Source organism: Mandrillus leucophaeus, unplaced genomic scaffold (genome assembly GCF_000951045.1).
Source record: "Mandrillus leucophaeus isolate KB7577 unplaced genomic scaffold, Mleu.le_1.0 Scaffold1235, whole genome shotgun sequence".
NCBI lineage: Eukaryota > Metazoa > Chordata > Mammalia > Primates > Cercopithecidae > Mandrillus > Mandrillus leucophaeus.
In genome coordinates, this window is record NW_012100710.1 from 544,470 (window position 1) to 565,310 (window position 20,841).

The 20,841-nt window shown below is 34.6% G+C and overlaps 1 protein-coding gene across 1 annotated transcript in view; it reads right to left on the minus strand.

The window, feature by feature from the left end:
- Positions 1-20,841, minus strand: part of CFTR (cystic fibrosis transmembrane conductance regulator (ATP-binding cassette sub-family C, member 7)) — a gene marked incomplete at its 5' end in the record, with an annotated part of 169,601 nt that overhangs the window by 101,807 nt on the left and 46,953 nt on the right. Inside the window, 2 exons of the mRNA XM_011971663.1 lie at positions 9,534-9,725; positions 20,321-20,503. Coding sequence (XP_011827053.1) covers positions 9,534-9,725; positions 20,321-20,503 — 375 coding nt within the window. The remainder of the gene's footprint in view (positions 1-9,533; positions 9,726-20,320; positions 20,504-20,841) is intronic.

A 20,841-nucleotide genomic window follows, 5' to 3' on the forward strand; every position in this document is an offset into this window, starting at 1 on the left:
GTCCCTTAAACATTGCCCCTTTTTACTTTAAAATGCGAATAACAATATTTCATAAACTTTTAACCAGAACATTTTCATTATCCCCTTCCAGTTTGCATATTGACAATAGATGAATATTCCTAAAATATTATTTGGGCTATAGCACTTCCCCATAAAGAAAAGCAATTGCGGAAGACACAATTCCTTTCCTTCCAGGCATTTTCTGTGCTACAAAGGCTAGAACACTAAACACTACATTTCCCAAACTCTTCTATAGCTGGAGTGCTGTAAAATAATTGGATTTCACTGGTTACGTTACACATCAAAGTTAGTGGAGGACCTTCTGTCTTTCTGCCTCTTTTTTTGTTTTTGGGTGTTTTTTTTTTTTTTTAGAAGTAGGGAGATGGACACCTTCACCTTCATAAGGTAGCTCTATAGTAATAATGTGGTGAGTACTATACTGGAAACATAAACAAAGAGAAATGGCAGCATTAATGAAGCAGTAGCTTATGACACCAGGAGAGGAGAGAATGAAGAGGTCCATGAACGCTCTTTCCCAGGCACTCTATACATCACCCTAATTTTTTATTGTTAATGCTGAAACATCGTATTATTGACTTTTAACCTATTTGTAATCTGTCTTCTCAAAGTGGAAGGTAAGCTACACGCGAGTACAAACTGTCTTGCTTACCACTGTGTCCTCCATTTGTAGAATGATGCTTGCCACACAGCAATAGCTCAATTAAGTATTTTTGAATGAATGACTAAATATGAATTTGCTCAACTTCTCATTACATCCTACCTCATATTTGCATCCACACACATTACTTGTATTCATCCTACTTCAGAAAAGGGTCCCCACATGAAAAGGATCCAAACATGTTCTATGGTTTCTGTCTCCTTGTTCTGTAAGTCACCCCTTTTCTCTTCCGTACTGAAATTTCAAATGCTGCCTCTCCTCAGGCTCCCTCATACCGTTATTTAGTCATGCCCAATGTTGTTTTATACTTTTCTTTCATTATATATCAGATTGAACACATTTGTATATGTTGAATGCTTTGAATATTTTTAATACATTTTCTTCTTATATGGTTTGTCTATTTTTGATTATTGGGTTGTCATCTATTTATTATTTATTTGCATAAGTTTTTGTAAGATTAAGGACCTTGATCCAATGGGTACTTAGGAATCTTACTTGGCCTCTTCAAACTTTTCCAGACTCCAACCTTACTGTAATATCTACAGCTTCCCCACAGGGCAAAGTGCTCTCTTGGGTCCAGGCTCATTTCATTCTACATCCCAGCCACACAGAACTGACTATAGTTCCCCAATGTAATGAATGTTCTCTCTTGGCATCAGGCCTTGTACATTTTGTTCTCTTTCTGGAATGTTCTCCCTGTTGTTCACTCAGATGACTCCTGTTTATCCATCTTCTCTCAGCTTAAATGTCACTTCCTCCAAGGAAACCTTTCCTGACCTTCTAAGACCAGATTAAATGCTACTTCTCTAGACTTACATAAGAACCCTACATTAACCAATATCATATAACTTACCAAACTGTACTGGTTTTCATCCTCTCTACTAGAATGAAAGCTCCTTGAGGACAGGATTATGTCTTTGTCATCAAATATGTTCCTAGAGTTTGACCCAGTCCCCAGTTCAAAGTTTGCACTCATAAAATATTTAGTAGTAAATACTACTAAATGAATGTGTGTGTGTATATATATGTATACACATATATGTGTGTGTGTGTATATATATGTATACACATATATATGTATATATCTTCACCCTCAAAATATCTGTAAATCATAAACTCATTACAAATATGAACTCCTGTTATACTTGCAGGCAACATCCCTGGTGCCAAACACAGTGTGTCCATACTAGGAACTCAACAGATATTTATTGAAATCTATTTCTTTAATTTATAAAATCTAATTCAAGAATAACTAAACCTGGTAAATAAAAAGTAGGTATTAATGTCTTGGTTCTGAAATATAATAATGGGAATACAATCTACCATTTCAAGAGCTGTTTTGTCTAGAGAATACTTGTACTCAATTTTTAGAAATACCAACATTCCCTTCCTGAAAGGTCTTCACGAACATTTTTCTATGGCTATAGAGTCAGAAGCCTAGTGACATGATCATCTGCAGATGTAAAGAATCAGCCAGAGATTTCTAAGGTTCCTTCTATGTCTAAGGTACCATTAAAAAATAAGTGTAAGATTTCTCTTGACCTCCTTAAATTAGACGTCTGTTCAATATAGAAAACGCTAAGAGTGTAGAGTCAAGAATCTCAATTCTTCAAGAGGGTTGAAACATCGGGCATATATATATATATCATGATACAGTATGGCTTTTACCTTTGGAAAACAATGATGTTTTACTTTGTGTTTTAATATGAAAACATGGCTTCAGTGTCTTAATTTTATTATCTATTCATAGGATAGTTTGCTCCTAGACAGCTATAATTATATTTATATACTACTGTTCCACTGACTGACCCAAATCTTACTAGGAGGAACAGACTTAGGGCTATTTTGGTTTTAAAGACATAAGAACTCTCATTTGTTAAGCTAATAATTAGTTTCAGAATTGTGATTAACTTCTAAAACCCAGCTCACACTTTTGGAATTCAGCATGTTTTCACTTTGACTGCAAACTCCGAGTGAAGCTGTCACTAGACAAGTGGAAAGTGAGGATTTAATGACCAGTTCATGAAAGGTGGTTAGCACAGTGCTTATGGGTCTGTTCTGTTCACAGATGTTAGCTAGCATTTATTTTCAAGTTCCAGGGCTCAAATGAAATGAAATAGCAGTTTAGTTCACAAAATGCTATAGCATTCCTGTTTGGTTCTGGTTCAATAGTTTTTTGTCGTTGTTGTTTTTAAAGTTACTGCTTCATATTACAGTAAATAAGTGTCAGTGCTTTGAAGCTTAATTACCTATCAGGAGAAATTACAGGTAGTTCAAGGTACAGTCATTTAGTGATGTTTATTCTTGTTTAAGGGACATAGTTCATTGTGTTTCAAATATATGTTTTATTTTATTTTTGAGACAGAGTCTCACTCTGTCACCTAGGTTAGAGTGCAGTGGCACGATCTCAGTTCACAGCAACCTCCGTCTTCTGGGTTCAAGCTATTCTCATGCCTCAGCCTCCCAAGTAGCTGGGACTACAGATGTGCACCACCATGCCTGGCTTGTGTGTGTGTGTGTGTGTGTGTGTGTGTGTGTGTGTGTGTGTGTGTGTTTTAGTAGGCTGGTCTTGAAATCCTGGCCTCCTGTGATCCACTCACCTTGGCCTCCCAAAGTGCTGTTATTACAGGCATGAGCCACCACACCTGGCCTCAAATTCCTGTTTTAGATGTCCATTATGTGTTGGCTACTGAATGCAAATGTTAATTCCTATGGTACTTTTTTATTTTCAGTTCTCCCAACTGAACGATCATAAATTCTCCTACAGTGGTGGATTGACCATTCAAAGGTTAAATTTCAAGTTCTTGCAGGTTAGTTTTTACCAGACCTGGAAAGCAGGAGGTCAAATTCAAATTTAATCAGTCATGTGATATCTGCATGATAGAATTTATTTTCCAGAACAGTCATTAACTCATTTATTTGCTTACTTCCCTCCCAAGCTTTTTCATACTTCTTGCCAATTTCCCTCCCAAGTATTTTTTTCTTTCAGTACACTCTTGTCAGCTTCCCTCCCAATTTTTTTTTCTTCTAGTGACTTAAGTACAAAACTGCCAAGCAGAGTTTAGAAACTACATCCAGATTTTACCTTCTTCAACTTACACAGCAAATAAATTTTTATTATAAGGTATATGTAATGGCTGTCATGACAGACACTTACTTAAAGAAGACCATTACGTGGTTCCAAAAGTATTAACTAGGGCTTAATTATGTTGATTTCTCCTTTTAAACTAGCAAAGTCTCCAGTGCTGTTCACAAAAGCTACAAATATTTAGGAGATTCTAAAGGTGGTTTGGACACAGGGGAAGAAAAATGGTAGGATAAGTTAATGGGCACAGGGATACATAATAGTATTTTAAAATAAGTGTCACTTTGCCTAGAAATTCATTCTTCTATAACCTATATTTAAAGTAGAAAATGTAAAACAGAACATGGAGCTGTTTATGAAAGAGGAGGACTGAAGGTGAAGAATCCGAACCTGACTCGTCACTCATGGCTGTACATTACAGGTTTTCTATCAACACAGAACTATCTCCATGCCCTTCCCCGTGATAACGTCTTTAAGCTATCTCACTGAGTGAATAATTTCCAAAAACAAACTGAAATCAGAAAACTATGTGAAATATGTTGTGCGTGCTTTCTCCTATCCAGACAACTTTACACTTACCTGCCTGCTCCTATGACATCAAGGATCATTACATACGCAAGTGCTTTGCAGACATTAGAGTTGAACAAAAACACAAAAATGAGGAAGATAATATTCTGTTCTCATCTCCAGTTCCAAGTCTAGATGTAATATATTAAGAAATAGATCAACTTTGGCAGTCAAAATGAAAACATACTGAATCATGAATGTTTGCATTTGGTGAACAGGGCTTCATGGAGAACATATTGAGGGATTCTTGTGCTGGCACCAGCTGCTTAACCATAAAGGATTCTGTAGGTATTTCAAGTTCTTATGATCAAAACTCCTCCACACTTAAAAAAAAAAAGGGCACCTTCATTTGGCACACAGGCATTATAGTGTATTGAATTCTTATTGGCCTTTTCAAAGGTGAGAACACTTATTTAACAACAATACCAAAGACACAAAAATGGAAACTCTTAAGTCACTGAAAATAGGGGACACTTTTGATTTTCACTGTTAGGATAACTGAGCACTTTCAGTTACTTTTATCTGTTACTCCCAGCAATCACATGCTACCATGTAATCATCTGTTCAATATCTTGAGACTGTGAGACAGAACAACATTTGCTGAGCAAAATTTTTGCAACTGACATGCCTACTTCAAAACACTTCTGAAACAATCATCCAACAAGAGTTTAATACTCTCTCAATGTGCTACATGGAGTATACCAAAATAAAGATTTTGGAGTTGATATTTTCAAGGAATTGACCATGTAGTTGCATAGAAAAGAACATATATGAAACATTCAGTATAGAGAAGAAAACAGCATATACTAAGTTACTCATTGTATTCATTACATTTGCTTAAAATTCATTACATCCATTACATTTTTTAAAAATACAAGAAATGTAGGAAATGCCTGGGTGATTTTTTCTATCATAAGATGACTAAGGAAGCCTAAATCAGTTACAAAAGTCAGCAGAACATAAAAGGGAACAGGGACTCAGAGATACTTTGAAATAAAAAGCTGAATGTTTTATTTGACACTTAGGCAAAGAAGAAGCATAAATTGTTTAGTTTTTTAAATGCAGCCTATAGTCAACAATTATTTACTAAACCTCACCTAGTGGCATCTTCCACTAGTACTTCGTTAGCAAAAGCTGTGATTCCTCTGTCTTGATCAGATGTCTCAATTCTAAGTAATTCACCTCTGCATTTTTCCTTCCTAACCCCATAGCATTTCTACCTGTCTTCCCTCCCAATTTTTGTTATGCATGGAGTCCTTAATCTCAAACCAATTTCTCTCCTCTTCTAATTTCTTAAAGAAAAAAAATCACTCTTTCCTGAAGGATCATTTTTCCTGATGCCTTTTCTGATGGATGCAAATAGTACATAAACATGACATTTCTTATCTTCCCAGAATTCCTATATATAACTCTTGTCTCTTCCTGTCCATCATGACCATATCCGGATTCCTGAAATAGCTTCCTATTAGTCTTTCTCCTTCTAGTCAGAATAGCAAATAGTACCATCAATAATAATAATAACTTTTATTTTATATTATATATGCCAGAATAATCCACTAAACTCTACAAAATAGGCAGTATTATCCCCATACTGCAGAGGATAAAACTCAAGACATAGCAAGGTTAAGTAACTTTCTTCAGTAACCCAAGTCTGTCAGCTTTCAAAATCTATGTTCTTTCTGCTATTCACAAAGCTTCTAATCATGTCCACCTTAATTCTGCTCCTCACTATCACAGTCAGTGATATATCCACACTTCAAAGCTGATTACATCATCCCCTGATGAAAGTTCTCCATAATCAAATTCTTGAGACTGCTATACAAGGCCTCTATGACATGGCCTTCTGGCTTATTTACACTCTGGTTCTATCTGGTTCTATCTGGTTCTATCCTGATGATACCCTGCACCAACCAAGTAGTTTCATGTCCTGTGTTTCTGTTCATACAATTTCCTCTGTCCAAAATATATTTTTTGTCTTCGACTCAGTCTTCAAGGCATCTGATTTTAGAGATCCCTGAACTGTCCAGCCAGGCTAAAAACCATCAACTAGGCTTCTGTAGTGCCCTAAGGGTAGCTCTAGCTCAGCACTTCATATTGAAATGGTCTCTTCCCCCAACCAGCCTACAAGTTCTTTGACAGAAAAGACAATAAAGTTGTCGTTTCATACCCACCATGCTCACTACACAGTGAATAGTGTCTGGCATAAGGTACTCACACAAGTCATGTTTATGTGTCTGAAAGGGACATAAAGTGGAATCACCTCCCAACCCCATTGCCATTTCTTGAGCATGGAGCCAGTGTGGCCACAGTTCAGACCTTCAGGATTCTATGCGGTTTTCTTCCACACGATATACCAACTTCTGTAAATTGTATCACACAGAACAACTACCATATTTATAAGTGACCATCCTTTTATAACCATAAGTGACCACTTTGTGGTTATAAAATTCATATTGATGCTTTTTCATAATTCATATTGATGCTTTTTCATAATTCATATCATGAAAATTCATATTGATGCTTTTTCATAATTCTTTGGCTTCATGGCTTTCCTTCTCCGTAATTACACCAACCTCCATCTTTTCTGCACAGTAGTCACTAACAAGAACTGGCTCTCAGGAGTATTTCTCCCATGTCATGTTTTCTAACAGTATTCTTCACCTCAAAGGGAGGCATAAGTAGAAGAAATACTATCAGTAATAGAAATACTATTTCTAATAGTTTTCTTCACCTCAAAGGGAGATAATACAAGCTAGTCTCTACTGAATAGCTACTTTGTACAAGACGTTGTGTTAGGTACATTATATGTACATCTCAGTTAATCTTCTCAACAAGCCAGTGACCATTTACTCATTAATCTCCTACTTCTTCACATCAATCTAATCTTCACTCTACTTTATTGGCAGCTCTTAATCAAAATATTCCTTCAAGGCCCTAAGTTTCATTCTTGTCACCCTTAGAATTGCATGGTGAATCATTGTATCAGAGGACATTAGCCTTGTGCCTCTTTGTGTAAGGAGGTTACTCTTCACATCATGCAGACCCAGATAGAGTCCATGCTACCTCCTTTTACTCCTGTAAAAATGCCTCTGTCATTTTCTATTACATCACCAGTTTGATTTGTTATTGACATGTTTGTCTTTCCCACCAGTCCACGAACCCCTGAAGTATATGATTCATGTTCTACACATATTTTCATCTCCAACTCTTAGTACACTGTATAAAATATAGCAAGTCTTAATAAATATTTGCTGAATGATGATTCCTTAACTTCTTCTTCTTTAGAAGCTTATTTAGGCACAAAAACTCCTATTATATTATCATCCAGAAGAGACAAATTTATAGAGACAGAAAGTAGATGGGTGATTGCTTAAAGCTGGAATGGGGAAGACTTAGCTACAAAGAATGGTAATTGAATGCTAATGGGCACAGGATTTCTTTTCAAGAGGCCACAAATATGGTGATGATCATACAACCCTGTCAATATGCTAAAAAAACACTGAATTGTACACTTCAAAAATAATTTTAAGGATGCCCATGCAATCAGAAAAAAAAAATGTTCTTCCTCTTCTCCTTTTTTCATTATTTTTAACAACCTTATTGATATATTATTCACATACCACACAATCCTTCATTATTAATACAGGGGCCTCTGCTATAAACTCTTCAGAAAATAGACTATGTCTTATTCAACTTAGTATTCCCAGGACCTAGCACAGTGTTCAGAAATTAGTAAATGCTCATTTTGAGAATGAGAGACCCACAGTACTAAATTTATTACTAGTAATATATTTAAGTTATATTTTGGCTAAATATACTTTTAAAGGTCGATTTGAGGAAATCCAACCACCATTTATAAATTGATTTCTATGGGAAGACACATACTTAACACAAAAAAAGTCTGCAAGGCACCTTCCAAAACTTTTCCACTCATAAGTAAATAAAGCCCATGATTTATCTTGCAAGGTACTACCACTCCTACAACCTAGTCCCCTCCTAGACAAATATCTGTGTCCTCTAGAAACACTCAGATTTTTTTGTATAAAATCCAGATTTTTCCAACCTCCAGGTTATGAAATACTATTCCTGGAAGAAGGCCTTTTGAGGAGTGAAGTATATCCTCTCTGAAGTAAGTCCAAAACTTTTGCAGGATAGCTTTTCTTTTCATTATGCTCTCAAAGTGTGTAAAAAATAAGAATGGGGCTCTAAAAAAAACTGTTGAATGACTGAGTATATACATGGAGAGCCATTCATATAAGAATGCAACCCTTTTTGTAAGAATTGCCATTTCTATCTAATCCACAGTTAGCCCTTTTCCATTTTTTTGGATACTGTATTTTTAACTACATTTTATTTTCTCTGCAATTTTTTTCATAAAAGACTATATAAAGGAATTTCAAATGCCATCTATCAAAGACATTGCTTTTGAATCAGAAATACTGTTTGGAGTATACTGCCAATAAACTTCGTAGTAACATATTCCCTGCCCTAACATTTACAGCAATAATTACTGAACCCACCATCACACAATTTACATAGTGAACAGCACAAGATCCATATACTGGTTTCTCTTGGAATACTCCATGTAATTTTCAGATAATTAGCTCATTCTCCAATATTGTTGTGAAATGAGTAATAGCATCATCTTCATTTTGCCTCTGCATCAAACAACCGCAGTCACTAGAAGTTATATGGTTATTTGTTCAAAGCCAGGGATACAATATCATCACAATTTTACCCCTCTAATTCTCTGCTGGCAGATCAATGCTCATTCCATTAGGCAATAGTATTATTAAAATTATTAAAATCATCTTAATAATTTTTGCAGTATATTTTTAAAGACACATATTTTGTGGTACCTTTTAAAAAGATACCACATATCATTTATATGCATGTCATTTAAATAACCACTGAGGACATTTGTCTCACTAATGAATGAACAAAATTCTCACCATTTCATAAGATGCATTTAGTGTGATCAAATGAACCCATTATTTAAAAAGTAAATTGCATTTATTTTATGTGTTTGCAAGCTTCTTAAAGCATAGGTCATGCGTTTTATTAATTGATCCATTCACAGTAGCTTACCCATAGAGGAAACATAAGCATATGTAGACTGATTGAATATGGAGCCAAGTATATAATTTGGGTAGTGTGAAGGGTTCATATGCACAATAAAAAATTTTTCACATAGTTTCTTACCTCTTCTAGTTGGCATGCTTTGATGACACTTCTGTATCTGTATTCATCATAGGAAACACCAAAGATGATATTTTCTTTAATGGTGCCAGGCATAATCCAGGAAAACTGAGAACAGAATGAAATTCTTCCACTGTGCTTAATTTTACCCTCTGAAGGCTCCAATTCTCCCATAATCATCATTAGAAGTGAAGTCTGGAAATACAACCCATCATTATTTGGTCATTATCAAATCACGCTCAGGATTCACTTGCCCCTAATTATCATCCTAAGCAGAAGTGTATATTCTTATTTTTAAAGATCCTATTAACTAATTTGATTGAAAATATTTAAAATATTTCCTGTTCCATGTACTCTGCTAAGCACAAAAGATACAAGAGAAAGTAAAAGAGACAATTACAATATAGTGTGACAAGTATTTTGATAGAGGTTCACAGAGAAGGGGCACCTGATTCAGATAGTTGGAATAGGTTTGGAAGAAGAATGGCAAAGGTTAGTAACAGCTAACAGTTGCTGAGTGCTCACTCTGTGTTGAGTGCTGTTCTATGTGCTTTAACTATATTAATTTATTTAATCTTCACAGAAATCCTACGAAGTAGATTCATTATCTTCATCTTACTAGGTAGAGATTAGGTAATAGAGATGTATTCAGGTAATATTTTTCCCATGAGCTTTTCTTGGACTATACACTCATCTAAGAGATGATAGTACAAAAGGACTATCAGTGAACAAAGATTTATATAACTGTGAACAAAAATTAAAACTAATGACAGAATTAGAGTTGAAGAACTGTTATATGCCCAACAATAAGAAAAGTTAGCAGTAAAAACCAAATAAACAAAGGAAATGGGGTGTAAGTGTGGAGTGTAAAGGAAATTTGCTGATTACTTTATCAAGAAAAGCTGAAAATCAAAAGGTATCATTTAAAGCTAATAAACAAAGTAACAGAAGCATAAGCAGATTTAACAATACAACGATAAATCTGAAAAAAGATACTACTACTGACTAAAATTGAGTAGAAGGAAAGGAGGTAGCAGAGGAAGAAAAAGCACTGATTTATATATTTATTTATTTATTTATTTATTTATTTATTTATTCAGACGGAGTCTCTGTCGCCCAGGCTGGAGTGCAGTGGTGCAATCTCGGCTCACTGCAAGCTCCACCTCCTGGGTTCACGCCATTCTCCTGCCTCAGCCTCCTGAGTAGCTGGGACTACAGGCACCCACCACCACGCCCGGCTAATTTTCTGTATTTTTAGTAGAGACGGGGTTTCACCGTGTGAGCCAGGATGATCTCGATCTCCTAGTCTCGATCTCCTAACCTTGAAAAAGCACTGATTTTATCAGAGCTCATATTAGTGAACTAGGGTCATATAGAATGAAAAATTTAACATAAAGTTATTAGTATAATTATTGCCACTGGAACACAAATACAGACTTTTTTAAAAGCCATAATACACACATATACACACACACTCACAGATACACATAGTTTACAGACAATACAGTGACTTCATAACAAAGGAAAGAAAAACATATAACAAAACATAGTAAGACAACTCAGATGAAACAAATTTACAAAATTAGTAAACAAAAATCAAAAGGAGGTGACAGTTGCACAACTATGTGAGTATACTTTATGCCACAGAGCTATACCCTTAAAAATGGTTAAAATGATAAATTTTATGTTATGTACATTTCACCACAATTTTTTTTAAAAAACCTTTTTTAAACAAATTCCAAAGTATATTAGCCAATCTATTCAAAAATATTTGTGGAGGACATACTTGACATAAAAGTATGTAAGTCAGTTTTATTTTTCAATTGGCTTAACCCATCTATTAAGAGGAAAAGACTTCAGATGAAATTAAAGACAAACCTAACTTTATGCTAACTAAAAGAGACACAACTAAAGCAAAGAATGCATAAAGGTTGAAAATGGAACTTAAAACTGTAAATACAAACAAAGAAACAAAAAAAAGGACTATAATTTTCATGTTAGACATATATATGTAGGCCCAAATACATTCAATGAAAAAGAAAAGGATCTTTATAATGCTAGAGTGTAATTATAAGTATCTACACATTATGTTTAAAAAGCAATATTCTTGAAGTAAAAATTATAGAACTGATAAGGAATAACAGGGAGAAACGTATGTAGTTGAAGCTTTTAATTCAACTTTGTTAATGACAAAGCAAGCAGAAAAAAGATAAGTGAAGATGTAGAAGACCTAAATATCATGAATAATGATGTACATTTAATATCTGAGTTGAACTCTAATCTATTAATAGAAATTACACAAATACATTCTTTTATGTGGTCAGAGAGCAAGTACAATTATTGACTATTTACTGGATACACAAAAATGATAAAAATTCCAAGAAGTAGAAATAATTTGAACAACATTCTTGGAAAACAAAGAAAATTTGTTTTCTTTCTGGAAAATGTTAAACTTTCCCTTAGGATATCTTAGGTCAAAGAGGAAACAAATATAAAACAAAGCTACAGATTTTCTAGAAAACAATGTAATAGAAACACTATATACCAGAATCCATAATACATAGCTAAAGTATTACCCAGAGGAAAATGCACAACTTTTTAAAAAAGTATCAAACATCTAACTCAAAAACTAGAAAAACAACAAAAAAGCAGAAGAAAAATAGAATAATTAATAAAGATAAACTTATAAATTGTATAATTTATAATTATAAAATTTAACGATACAACAGATACAACAGAACAGTTGATATAACGATAAAACAGAACAATTAAACTAATAAGTAAATCTAAAAGCTAATTCATGGAAAGCTTGTTTGGTTTTAGTAGAAACCTAATCAAGAAGAAAAGTATCATCAAAGGAGTTGCAAAAATACAATATAAAAATTGAAATAAATAAAACAGAGAGAAAACTCATAGGGGGCCGCTTGGGAAAAAAGAAAATTCAAAACAGGTAACTCCAGTGCTATTTAAACTGTTACAGAATCAGGGGAAAAGAAGACAAGCTTCCAGATTTTTTTTATTGGGTAACAATATTAATGGCCGGGTGCGGTGGCACACGCCTGTAATCCCAGCACTTTGGGAGGCCGAGACGGGCGGTTCACGAGGTCAAGATATCAAGACCATCTTGGCCAACATGGTGAAACCCCGTTTCTACTAAAAATACAAAAATTAGCCGATGTGGTTGCGCGTGCCTGTAGTCCCAGCTACTTGGGAAGCTGAGGCAGGAGAATTGCTTGAGCCCGGGAGGCAGAGGTTGCAGTGAGCCGAGATCGCACCATTGTGCTCCAGCCTGGCGACAAGGCGTAAGACTCCGTCTCAATAATAATAATAATAATAACAACAAAATCTTATGAAGATTGCTTGGGAATATAGATTTAATCTTATTTATGAATATAAATACAAAAAATAAATAATATACCGTTGACCCTTTATCAACATGAAGGTTGGGGTGCCAACTCACTGTGTAGTCAAAAATCCACATATAATTTTTGACTCCACAAAAACTTAACTACTACTGGCCTATTGTTGACTGGAAACCTTACCGATAACATAAACATATTATGTTAACACATATTTCACAGTTAACATATTATGTTAACACATATTTCACAGTTAACATATTATGTTAGCACATATTTCACAGTTAACATATTAACACATATTTCATAGTTAACATACTATGTTAACGCATATTTCATAGTTTGTATTTTTGAATAAGTGCAAGGTCTTCACACCTGCTGGCATAGCTGCACTGATGGTTTCACATTTTATTTTCTTTTATTACAGTACTCTTTATACTGGGTTCATTTATCTTGAAATTGCAGGCAACTGTAGCTGCAGACCTCAATATATAGTAAATACCAAGCAATTCAACTTTTTCCTTGTACTGTTTCAACTTTTCCGTGCTTCCTGGGAGCACTCACAGCATCACTAGTGGCACTTTGTATGGATTGCTTGATGTTATTCAAGGTTTATGGCATTGCACTAAACATGATGAAAAATATGCGAGAATCACTAGCGATCACTTTTTACTGCAATATGCAATTTACTGGAGAAAGAACTGCTCACATAGAGATGATTAGCATCACGTGGTGTTTTAAATGGCTACCCGCAACGCTTGAGCTTACCGTAATAGCAACAGGAAGTGGCTACCAAATTATTACAGTAGTACCATATGTACTACAGTTAGTTTTATGCAGTTATGGTTTAATACTATATTTTTATGTTTGTTTACATTTTTCTTGACTGCGAATGGTGCCAGGTAGGGTAAGGGTTAGTGTGTGTTAAGTTTTGATAAATTTTAACTTTTTATAGTAGATTGTGTGTATTTTATAGTAATAAATGATAAAATAGGCTAGTGTCTACATATATCTTGTGCATTCATGGCATATCTTACTTTTTCTTAATTTTCTCAATATTTGTAGCCTACATAGTTTGTGAGTTTTTTCAAATTGTCAAAAATCTCCCAAAATTTTTCCAATGTATTAGTTGAAAAAAAGTTCACAAATAAGTGTACCCATGCAGTTCAAGCCTGTATTGTTTAAGGGTCAATTGTATTAGCAAGTGGACACCAAGAGTATATCAAAAGAATAAGGCATCAAGGGTGGTCTGTATTTCGTCTTTTCTTTCCTCTTATTCTTTCTAATTTCATTCTGGTCAAGTCTGACCTTCTTTACTATTGCTTTCATTAAGTCACGAGTTATCTCTGTATTTCAAAAGACACTGGTTAATTATCACAGTTTCATCTTACTTGATGAATGAGCATTTGACCTTGCTGATAACACCCTTCTCCTTGACATCAGTTTGGTTCCAGGATGCCACATTCATTCACTAGCTTTATCTTCTCAGACTTTTATTTTATTGGATTTTCTTCACCCACCTCCCTAACCTCAAATACTTAGAATGCCCTTAGGCTAACCCCTAGACCCCTTTCTCTTCTTATCAACCCTCTTTCCTTTGGAATCTCATCCAGCCCCATCTTCACACTACCAGCCCCCTCTTCCTTGAAACTAGACTTGTACATCCAACTAACATCTTTATTTGGATGTCAAATAGGCATTTCAAACTTAATATCCCCAAACCAAGCTCCGTTCAAAACCTGTTTCTCCCATTATCTTTCTTGTAAATGGCACCTTTATCCTTCCAGTTACTCAGTCCAGAAAGCTTGGAATCATCTTTGACTCCTCTATGAATTTTCTCATATACCATTGTTCAACTTATCCATTAATTCTATTGGATCTTCCTTCAAAGCATGTCCTGAATCTGATCACTTCCTACTATACTACTTCCACCACTACCTGGATCAAGCCACCATCATCACTTGCCTGAATTGGCACAATAGACTCCTAACTCATCTCCTTGCTTCCTCCCTTGTCTCCCTATAGAATAGCCTAAAAACATTAGCCAAAGTGGCCCTGTTACTTCTGTTTAAAACTCTCTGGTGGCCTCTAATCTCACCCAGAGAAAAAAGCCTTACTCTTTATGAAGGACTTTATGGTCTACCCCCTACCTCCACCGCTGATTACTTCTCTGACAGTATTCTACCCTTCCTGTCTTACTCTATGCCAGCCTCAGTGACCTCCTTACTGTTCTTCAAACCAGACGGGTATAGTTAGTCCCATCTGAAAGCTTTGCACTTGCTTCACCTGCTACTTTGAAGACTCTTCCCAGAGTCTACATTCCCTAATCCCTCAACTCCTGCAAGTCTTTGTTCAAATGTTACCTTTCAATGTTTAAAGGCCACTTATATTTTTATTTTTGATGAAATATCTGTTCAATGTTTTGTACATTTTCCTAATGAGTCAGTGATATTTTTCATTATGATTCTAGGATCACTTTATATAGAGGGAAATTCCTCCTGTGTATAAGTTGAAATGATATCTTACACTACTCATAATAAAAGAAACGCAAATTAAAAATACCTTGACATACTATTTTCTCTATAAGAGGAGAAACTTTTAAAATTAGATAATATCATCTGTTAGTAACACTGTGGGAAAATCAGCACTCTTATATAGAGTGTATGGCATGAGTATGAATTGGTACAAGTTTCAGGGAAGGACATTTGACAACATCTACCAAAATCACAAGTACACAAATGCTTGACCACTTATAGGAAGCCTACTGATACAATTGCAGATGTGCTAAATGGTATGTATATAAAGTTATTTATAGTGCTGTTCTTTGTGTTAACAAAATATTGGAAACAACCCAAATGTCAATCAATAGTGATTCATTTTATCATAGAATATTCATCCATATGATAGAATACCATGCATCTATTTAAATGTGTGTGTGTGTGTGTGTGTATGTATGTCCTTGTTCAGGCTGCTATAACAAAATACCATGAACTGTGTGACTTATAAACAACAGGAATTTATATCTCACAGTTCTGGAGGCTGGGAAGTCCAAGATCAAGGTGCCAGCAGATTGGGTCTGCTAAGAGACTCCTGATTCCTGGATGGCCAGCTGTCTTCCTGCTGTGTTCTCACATGACAGAAAGGGGTGAGGTTCTCTCTAAGGGGTGAGGTTGTCTCTAAGGGGTGAGGGTCTCTCTAAGGCTTCTTTTATAAAGACACTCATCTCATTTACTAAGAACTCCACACTCAAGGACTAATCACCTCCCAAAGGCCCCACCCTGCAATACCATCACCTTAGGAGTTAGGATTTCAACATATGAATGGCAGGGGAGAGACACAAATTCAGCAGTGTGTATGTATGTGTAAGTCCTCTGTGCTTTGAATATGGAAAGTTGTCCAAGATAGTGGGAAAAGCAAGAAACAAAACTCTGCATATTGTTACATAAAAAGAGAGGTGGGGAACAATAAAAATATATATTGATTATATATATGTATATATGTGTGTGTGTGTATATGTGTATATATATATAAACATCTCTGGAGAGATACTAAAAAAAATTACCCAGGTTGGCTACCTTGGTTGGATGAGGGAATGCAGTAGAATGGAAAATGGACAAATGAGAGACAGTAAAGAGAGGAAGAATTTTCAACTTTTTATATATTTTAATTTTCATTTTTAAATTTTAATAATATCACCTAAAATATATTCAGAAGAAAGGAAGGTCAAGTAACAGATATCTTTTTGATATTTGTTTCAGTAAATTTTATAATTCTTATTATGTGGAAAAAAATCTAAATTACCTCATTTCTATATAAAATTGTTTTGCACAAAATTAAAACTAGAAGTGATATTTTCACATAGTACAGCTTTATGAACCCAAACACAATATAGTGATGATCCAGGTTAAAAATATATATATACATATTGGACCAGACACAGTGGCTCATGCTTATAATCCCAGCACTTTGGGAGGTTGAAGCAGAAAGGTCACTTGAGCCAGGAGTTCAAGGTTACAGTGAGCTGTGATCACACCACTGAAGTTTAGCCTTGGTGATAGAGTAAGACCCTATCTCTAAAAAGAATAAAATTTTAAAAATTAAATAAAATAAATCATGTATCATGTCTATACATATGTGTGTGTGTATGTATATATGTTCAATGATGAATTTAACTTCATATCTCCCAAAAATCCAAAACATTGATAAAACTCTTTGCAGACATGTATTCTGTATGAAAAGCAAGCAAAAACATGAGCTAATAGCTTATTCTATACATATGAGTTCCAGTTATTACAAGAATAAGCTAAAACTCAGTGCCATAGTGAGGCAATGATAGATAATAGAGACAAGGTGGTGTCAGGAATTGTCAGCAACAGCACTGCTTCAGCTGTGATGTGGACAACAGAAGGACTGAAACTTCCCACACACTGGTGAGATGCCACAAGCCAGCTTTCACTCAAGAGCATCCTGTGATGCAAAATTCTATACTAATATTGCTTCACTAAAATAATTCAAGGAAGTTTCATAAGTGCAAGACACTTAATGTAGACTAGAACAACTACAAACAAAAATCTATTTCCTAAAGATATTCAGTTAAATTTCTATAAAACACCTGTCAAGTGCTAGGCACTTGTTGACAGTCCTTGGAATATAAAAATAAAGAAGACATGGTCCCTTTGCAGCCTAGATGATTATGAATAGGGGAGAGTGATAAAAGTCAACAACGTTATTACTTTATCAGCAAAGTAACAAAGTAACAGAAAATCTAGAAATATAAAATATACCCAAAATTTCACAGATAACAACTTGATAAATTTATCCTTCCAGACACATATATACATACACATGTGATTTTATGAAAAATGGATCATAATGTACATAACATTTTGTAACTTGCACATAACATTTTGTAACTCTTTATTCACTTAAGAGTATATCATATACATCTGTCACAGTCATTCTTTAAGAGCCCTTTTATTGGCTGAATAGCATGCCATTATAGAACTACACCAAAATTTATCTAATCAAACTCCTATTATTCAACATTTATGAGACTCCTCCCACCCAATTTTTGGCTCCTGAAAGCAATGTTATATTGAAGAAGAGCTTTACATAAAATCTCTGCAAACATATTAGAGTAAGTTATAGAAGTAGAAGAATTATTAGGTTATTTCTGATACAAATTACCAAATTGTATTGAGTGGGTAAGATTTAAATTAAAATGTTAATATTTTCAATTATTCAATCTTATATTTTAGCTAGATCTTTTGTCCAAAAAAAACAACTATAAAGTGCTCCATTCCTAATACTACTAAAAGGCAACCTCCTAGATTGAGCTGGTAAACTCCATTTCTCAGAAGTTTTTAAATATTCCCAAGGGACCACTGCTTTCCTCTGACTCTGCCTTCATAGCTGCTTCCCATAAGATGCAATTGTAATGTCAGCCAGTAATTATCTGCTCATCAATTTTTAATAAAACTGCCTGACATTTAATTACCAGTAAGTCTTGGAATTTGTAATTCCAAAGCTATTTTTGCACGTCTATCATAGAATTGATCTTGAAGACATATGCAGAATTAATTTTAAAAATTCTATGAAACACAATTACTACCTTTTCATAAACATCCTTGTTTAGATCATTGTTAACTTATTTAGTATCAGCCCCTCCTATGGTATAATTTTTTAATAGTGAAACTGCTAGTAATAATACACAAGTACAGAAGAAAAATAATAACATATTAAGAAAGAAAATGTTTATGTAAGAAAACATGCACAATTCCAGCTATTTTATTTTAAAAGCCTGTTTCATATGTAGGAAAACAACTGGAGAGAGAAACAACCAAATTGTATTATTATCATTGTGAACACCAATTTTTTTTTTTTTTTTTTTTTTTTTTTTTTTTTTTTTTAGCCTATCACCTAGGCTAGAGTGCAGTGATGCAATCATGGCTCACCGCAGTCTCCACCTCTCAGGCTCACGTGATCCTCCCACCTCAGCCTCCCAAGTAGCTGGGACTACAGGCACACACCACCACACCCAGCTATTTTTTTGTTTGTTTGTTTGTATTTTTTGTAGAGATGGGGTTTGCCATGTTGCCCAGGCTGGTCTCAAACTCCTGGACTCAAGTAATTCACCTGCCTCTGCCTCCAAAAGTGCTAGGATTATGGGTGTGAGCCACTGTACCCAGCCTGACACCAAATTTATTGACTGGAAATTTTTTGTGGCATTTTGTTTCCCAAGTCTCATATTCAATTCTTCAAAATATGGTTCTCCTCATCTTAGATATTGATAAATAATCGCCTTTCAGGAGTCTTTCTTAATTTCTATTTTCATTAACATTTTTACCTACAGCAGTAGCACTGCTTCCCTCTTACTTCCCTCCTTCTTTCCTTCCCTCCTCCCTACTTCCTTTCTTCCTCATTTCCTTCTTTCTTCCTTCCTCTCTTTCTTTCTTTTTCTGTTTGACTTAGATTATTGGGTATAATTCTAGAAAGTATTTTGCAAAGCTTCAAGAGATCACTAAACTTTTTCTTACATTTCTATGAAGTACCACAGCTAAAATGACAGTCAAATGGGAACAAGGAACAATTTTATAGACTTCTGCAGCAAATACCTATTGCCCTATAGCCCATTCTAATACTAGAAAGCTCTTTCTCATCTCTAATTTGATTCTTTCATGTCTTTTAAATTTATTTTCTCAATAGTAAAAGACAGCAAGTGTTTATCATTATCTACACAATGGGTTATGTTCTTAAAGATCACTACAAAGTCTTCTCTTCTCCTGACAATAAAGTTTGGTCCTTTTGCACTGTTTTCTTTCTAATCTACTAGTTTTTTTCAGATGTGTCTCCAAATATGCCCGGTTTAGTTGTTCTTAGGGTGGGATATGGAGAAGAGGTTGACCACTGAATAAATTAACATTCCTATGTATTTCTTCAAAAAACTATCCCACTAAATAATTTTTCCTTATAATATATCATAAGCAAATCTAAATCTATTCTGAAAACTCTAATGTTAACAAAAATGGGGACCTTTTGCTCATGTGGTTATTGAGGCAAAATGTAAGTGATGATTTTCCTGGACTGGCTCCGAAAAAATGTCTGTTCTGGTGAAGACTGGGTAAAATGGATGATTCGTTTATTCAATAAAGTTAGTGAATGCTTGCCATGTGCAAGATACAGTGTTGAATGTGATGCAAAATATAAATATGTAGAAGAAAAAGCCACGGAAAATAATATGAGGAAATAAAAACTAGAGTAAATTATCAGTGGAGTAATTTCTATTATACGAGACATTATACCCATACATTCTCCTAATGCTCATGTAAGAATTTCTCCAAAAATACTTTACAGCACTACAGACAAACTAGAAAAAAAAAGAGACATGGATATCAAATTAAGTTCTTAATAGTGAAGAATAAAAGAGACTACCTTGCCTGCTCCAGTGGATCCAGCAACCGCCAACAACTGTCCTCTTTCTATCTTGAAATTAATATCTTTCAGGACAGGAGTACCAAGAAGTGAGAAATTACTGAAGAAGAGGCTGTCATCATCATTAGAAGTTTTTCTATTGCTATTGTTTTGTTTTGCTTTCTCAAATAATTCCCCAAATCCCTGTTAAATAAAACACACACACACACACATCAAAAATAAAAGATGAGTTTGTCAGATATTTTCAATAAATGCTTGTTTTATGTATGATTAGTTTGAAAAGCACATGGCACATGATCCATTATACTGTATACATTAATACTTTATAGTACATAATTATATAGCATATGGTTTCTAGAGGACATGATCCAAAACTCAGATATTTGCCCATTATCAAGTTAAAGATTTTTTAATTTAAGACTGAATACAAAACACCAAAAGCAACGGCAGCAAAAGCCAAAATTGACAAATGGGATCTCATTAAACTAAAGAGCTTCTGCACAGCAAAAGAAACTACCATC